General features: G+C 36.8%; 1 protein-coding gene across 1 annotated transcript; it reads right to left on the bottom strand.

Moving 5' to 3' along the window:
• Positions 1-454: 454 nt before the first annotated feature.
• Positions 455-6,043, bottom strand: LOC128216172 (uncharacterized). Its single transcript, XM_052922749.1, has 3 exons — positions 5,879-6,043; positions 1,909-2,049; positions 455-612 (listed from the first exon to the last, which is right to left on the bottom strand). The coding sequence occupies exons 1-3, from the start codon at positions 6,006-6,008 to the stop codon at positions 455-457; spliced, it is 429 nt and encodes a 142-aa protein (XP_052778709.1). The 5' UTR covers positions 6,009-6,043.
• Positions 6,044-6,607: the final 564 nt, after the last annotated feature.

The following is a 6,607-nucleotide window of genomic DNA, read 5'->3' as shown; positions in this document are numbered from 1 at the left end:
CATTTTAATAACATTTTTGTGTTTTGCATTAATTGAAAACGATAAATTGATCATCAATTAATTTAATTTTTTTTTTAAGATTTGGGTTTTCCCCCATTTCTATTCGTTTTTATTCATTTACTACAAGCATGTGATACAAATATACACACATTTATATCTTTGGGGAATAATAAAAAAATATTTTAAATGAAATTAAAAAAAATCGATGGGAATCGAATTTATGCCTAAAATATAAAATTAATAAACCTTACTCTTAACCACAAAATAAGCACCCTCTTGTGAACTTGTAAACATATATTTATCACGTATAACATATTCCTCATTGATTGATTTCCCTGCTTTACATATACGACCATCTTGTGTTAACAACTATTTATAACTGGGCTTAAACGTTCAATGAATCATTAATTATTAACCAATTAGATATCGCAATTTTTAACCATCAAACTACCTATCATACCGTTTCATTTTCCGCGAATGTGTAGTCGAACTCGTTGAGGGCTAGGTCTCGTATCTCGTCCTGGAAAGGGCCGTTGTCCTCTACAGGGTTAATGAGCTCAAGAATCAGTACGTTCTCGTAGACTTTCTTTAGGGTTTGGTCCATCATGTCGTCTGAAAATCAAAACACCATTTAAGTATTCATTTTATAGAATGAAGCCTTCAAAAACGTATTTATATCTCGTTTAGTAGACGCATGGACATTCAAAGAATTCCGGGGTTTGATCCAAACCAAAGACAACTTCTCCATACCCACTGCTATCGAACAAGACATCTTCTCAATACCCACTCCCTATCGAACAAGACGTCTTCTCCATACCCATTCCCAATCGAACAAGACGTCTTCGCCATACACACTCCCTATCGAACAAGACGTCTTCTCCATACCCCCTCCCTATCGAACAAGACGTCTTCTCCATACACATTCCCTATCGAACAAGACGTCTTCTCCATACCCATTCCTTATCGAACTAACGTCTTCTCCATACCCACTCCCTATCGAACAAGACAGCTTTTCCATACCCATTCCCTATCGAACAAGACGTCTTCTCCATACCCATTCCCTATCGAACAAGACGTCTTTTCCATACCCATTCCCTATCGAACAAGACGTCTTCTCCATACCCATTCCCTATCGAACAAGACGTCTTCTCCATACCCATTCCCTATCGAACTAACGTCTTCTCCATACCCACTCCCTATCGAACAAGACAGCTTTTCCATACCCACTCCCTATCGAACAAGACGTCTTCTCCATACCCACTCCCTATCGAACAAGACAGCTTTTCCATACCCACTCCCTATCGAACAAGACAGCTTTTCCATACCCCCTCAATAGCAAACAACATTTTAGAACAATTTGATAGTTTCCGTCGTTCAAGAATATTTACGACCAGCATAGCTGTAATATTGCACGAAATGGCGTATGCTTAATGTTAGCATCTATCAGACGCTTTGAATGTATTGTATTATTCTATAAAGAAGTCAAGTGCTAACTGTGATCGATTTATTTGCTTTCAGATAGTGTTGAATGATACTCAGTGATATTTGAAAGGCTTCCATAATTCACACATTAAAAAGTCCGTTCAAGAACATGATCCCAGATACATTTTTTCTTTTGCATAAGGCCTACCAAGTCAATTGATATGAATAGTCTTCGAATTAAACTCTATCTCTGTTATGTATCTGTTAGATATCTGGTTGTTAGGTTATTATTGAAATAGAAATATAATAATCAGAGAATGACTTGTTCTTAGTATCCCAATATTTTTTAAAACATATGTGTCACTGTTTACAACTTTAAACATGTTTTCAAACATTCAACAACTGAAAAATGCGAACAATTTCGTTATGTAGTATATCTGAATAAATTATGGATATTGAAGGCGATAGGTAACAGGATATACTCACTCAGGAACTTTCTGTAGGTTCCCCACCAGCTAATGGTGGCTAGTTGGATGGCGATGTAAACATACTCTCCCCCGAACCCCATCATGCCCGCCTGGTACAGGATAGTACGCATCTCGTCCGCGTTCACACACATCAGGAATACTGAAATCACATAGTTTATAAGGAACGGCGCAATAATATACAGGAATACACAGGGAACAAACAATATCAGGAATGCATCAATTACATACAATATCAGGAATACACAGAGAACAAACAATATCAGGAATGCATCAATAGCATACATCAGCAGGAGTACACAGAGAACAAACAATATCAGGAATGCATCAATTACATACAATATCAGGAATACACAGAAAACAAACAATATCAGGAATACGTCAATGACATTTAATATCAGGAATACACACTTATATAATTCAATCATTTAACTGAAGAAATGTATGCTAAGACATTAAGTTAGGACCAAATAAGCAGAAGATTTTGATAATATCTTATAATGATTTTTCATGACATTAAAATCAAATCTGTTAATCACCATAATGCATCAAGTGTTAACCTATAGTTGACCTCTACTAAACCAATCAACCAATTGAAAAGAAAGATGTTAGGGTACTAAATCAATCAACTAATTGCTACCTTTTACTTAAAAGTTTGTATTGATATCTATCTGGAACGATACTCTGATATACGCCGCTAGGAAATGAGATGCAATAGAATTTCTATGATTTAATGAGACTTTTCAACCGTTGTCAATAAACTAAATGGGAGAATAAGACGTTGTTAATATCAAGCTAACACGATACGGATAAAGATAGAATAATTACTAGTATATATATTATTTTTATAAAGATTTATTATTAATATTTTTTGAATTTACATTAATCCAGTTACTATCGACGCTTGGAAAACATATTCCAAGGTTTGACGTTACCTGGGGTGCACCTGGGGCCTGTTTCATTGACGATTTTGGTCGTGAAGTGAAATTATCTAAGTGTCATATTTTTGTTATATTTGTACTGATTTGTAACAACTTAACCTTAAGTAGTATCTAAGTTGAAAACAAAGCCAGTTTATATGTTGCCAACTGTGATGTTCTGACAGATTTAAGATAATTCCAAGTTACTGCTAAAATCCTTTATTGAAACAGCGTTGATAAATGAGGACGTCCTTTTCGCCAAGAAAATATTATTTAGATTCCATGTGCTTCGGGGCTTTGAACCGCCCAAAGGAAACTGGGACTTAAATTGCTCCACAATGGCGCATTCCCGTGTTATTTAATCTCTCTTGTTCTACCATGTTGACAAAGATGGGTTACTTGAAGGGGATGGGGGTTGGGCTTGGAATGGGAGTTTGGGTCGGGGGTACGGTAGTGGTACGGTGGAGGGGATCCCCTAGATCCGCTAGTGCTTTGATCAATGTTCTCCTCAATTGCACCGCTATACATTCTTTATTCCGCTTATGCATAGGCTTTTTATCGACCAGTAAGGCAGGGCTTGGTTTCTGTGCAATAAAAAGGGTTTAGTAAAACAAGAAGACATGAATCAATAGAACTTTCACTGAAGATGATGCAAACCCATAGTAGTGATAGTGATTCTAATTTTCCAACAAGGCTTACGTGTTAAACTAGTGTCAGTAGTCAGTTTTGTGTGGGCCAATGAGAAATCGTCTTGTCACATAGTTGACGTAGATCGATTCAGAAGAATGAACCAACAAAGACCAATTATGCTCGAGTCCGATTTTGACGATGTACATAAAATACAGCAAGCTATCTCGGCCGAGGTACGCTCGCTTTATTTTCTGTAGATCACCAAAATTGAACTCAAACTTACATGTAGTGGCTATTGTTTTAAGAAAGTTTGTATAAAATAGATTACTTTGTTGTGACATGATCAAGCCAGGTTAGTAAGGACTCTGTAGGAGCCTGTCATTCATGCATTGCTATACCAAGTTGTCGTTATTTCAAACACAAGTTCATAAAGAAACCCTCAATGACATGAACACTAGTCGGCTTTCTATCATCAAATCCATTCTGTTGGCGATTATCTCTAGCCGTCACCGTAGGAACATGTGTTTTCTTTTGTGCCGTTAGTATGATTGAATTTTAATCTGAACAGATTAAAGTTGTTAATAATTGTTGCCTTCCAGTATGTAATATCCTGTGAAGTTTCATCTTCATCTGGACAGGGATTTAAGAAATAAAATTTGCAAACGTCAGGAATTGCCTCATACATTATATTGTAAAAAAGGCCATAACTCTGTTAAATAACTGAGACCAAAACCAGTCGACGGCATGCATCACCAGGCTTGATATAAGTTCCATCCAGGGCTTTAAGGGGAAGGGCGCACACGAATCTGTATGTTCACTATACTGTAAAATAGGGACTCAATTATGTAAAAAAGCGAATCCTCCCGACGGCATGTACGTCTAGGCTTGATATAAATCACACGTATGAATGCGGTCAGTTATTATGATGAAATGTGCGCGGGTATCTCTATGTGCACTATACTGTTAAAAGTCTGTGAAAGAAGCTCCGACCAAACCATGCTGACCTCAAGCACAACTGTGATTGATATAATTCACAAAAGGTAAAATTAGTTCAGATTCGGTCTCGGGGCTGGAGATTGCGAAAGCGCCATTATCTTGTTATTACTCTGGGCAAATATATATGTACTCAGAGCACAACCTTACGGCGAAATGCATCTCTAGGTTTGGAACCAAACACTCACGTGAAGTTTCATCCAAATCCGGCATGGTTTTTTATGATGAACATACACAGTAGTTAGTCTACAGTCAGACGTTCGGACGAGCAGAAAGACGACAAGCAGTAATCCTTCTAACAATTGTGCTGTGCGGTGATATGCTCAATGGTTTGGGTCTTAATTATATATATAGGATTTTGAACTGTAGATGCCTGTTGTTTTTACGGTTTTGTCTTGATCAACCTATTGGATACTCCACCTTCCACGGACCTTTTGTTACGGATGACGCCTTTAACAATGGCGATAATGTGATGTTTGATATTGTTTAAGACTACCTCGAGCATGGCAATTATGTGATGTTTGATATTGTTTCAGACTACCTCGAGCATGGCAATCATGTGATGTTTGATATTGTTTAAGACTACCTCGAGCATGGCAATCATGTGATGTTTGATATTGTTTAAAACTACCTCGAGCATGGCAATTATGTGATGTTTGATATTGTTTCAGACTACCTCGAGCATGGCAATCATGTGATGTTTGATGTTGTTTCAGACTACCTCGAGCATGGCAATCATGTGATGTTTGATATTGTTTCAGACTACCTCGAGCATGGCAATCATGTGATGTTTGATATTATTTCAGACTACCTCGAGCATGGCAATTATGTGATGTTTGATATTGTTTCAGACTACCTCGAGCATGGCAATCATGTGATGTTTGATATTGTTTAAGACTACCTCGAGCATGGCAATTATGTGATGTTTGATGTTGTTTCAGACTACCTCGAGCATGGCAATTATGTGATGTTTGATATTGTTTAAGACTACCTCGAGCATGGCAATTATGTGATGTTTGATATTGTTTAAGACTACCTCGAGCATGGCAATTATGTGATGTTTGATATTGTTTCAGACTTTACCTCGAGCATGACAATTATGCGATGTTTGATATTGTTTAAGACTACCTCGAGCATGGCAATTATGCGATGTTTGATATTGTTTTAGACTACCTCGAGCATGGCAATTATGCGATGTTTGATATTGTTTAAGACTACCTCGAGCATGGCAATTATGTGATGTTTGATATTGTTTAAGACTATACCTCGAGCATGGCAATTATGTGATGTTTGTTATTTTTTTAGACTGATTTTTGATTTCGTCTAAGACTTTACCTCGAGCATGGCGATTATGTGATGTTTGTTTTTGTTTAAGACTATATTTCGAGCATTCCATTATGTGATGTTTGATTTTGTTTAAGACTATACCTCGAGCATGCGCTGATGCGTCCTGCAGCAAATCCTTGGCATTCCAATACTTGTTTCTCTCAAACTTGACCGGATATAGGGGAGGAAAGTCTGGGTCGTTCTTGAAGTCCTCTATCATAGCAGGGGCCATTTCCCGGTAGAAGACCTCAAAACTGTCGTATATAATGGCCACATGACTCCATTTCCAATCCCGAAGAAGCGCTCGGACGGACACTGAAAAATATATTTTAAAACTTAACCATAAATTATATTTAAATAGTATAATTAATTATTAATTATATATTAACAACTATCTCTTTTACGGCGATATGGCCTTATATTAACAATATAGTATAACATTTTCAAAACACATAAATCCCTACAACGTTACATTACATACAAATTTAAACTTCTGTTAATCAAAACTTGTGCAGCTAAGAAAGGGTCTCGATACCCCTCAGTGTTATTGCATTTGACAAAAGAACAGATTCTTTCACGTCTTGTAAACTGGGTGTCAGTACTGACGAATTGTGATATCAGCTTTGTCAGTTTGGGGTCAAACTGCAGGAAGTTAGAAGTTTAAAATCTGTTTTCTGGAATCCTGTACTATTTTCGAATCTTATCTTCATATGATATTTTTATGATTTGTATAAGCATTTGCTACTTCAACAACTATCTCTTTCTCGGACATATATTATCAACTATATATTTCTCGGCGATATGTTAACAACTATATATTTCTCGGCGATA

This window comes from Mya arenaria, chromosome 14, assembly GCF_026914265.1.
Source record: "Mya arenaria isolate MELC-2E11 chromosome 14, ASM2691426v1".
Lineage (NCBI taxonomy): Eukaryota > Metazoa > Mollusca > Bivalvia > Myida > Myidae > Mya > Mya arenaria.
This window is presented reverse-complemented; position numbering and strand designations above follow the sequence as displayed.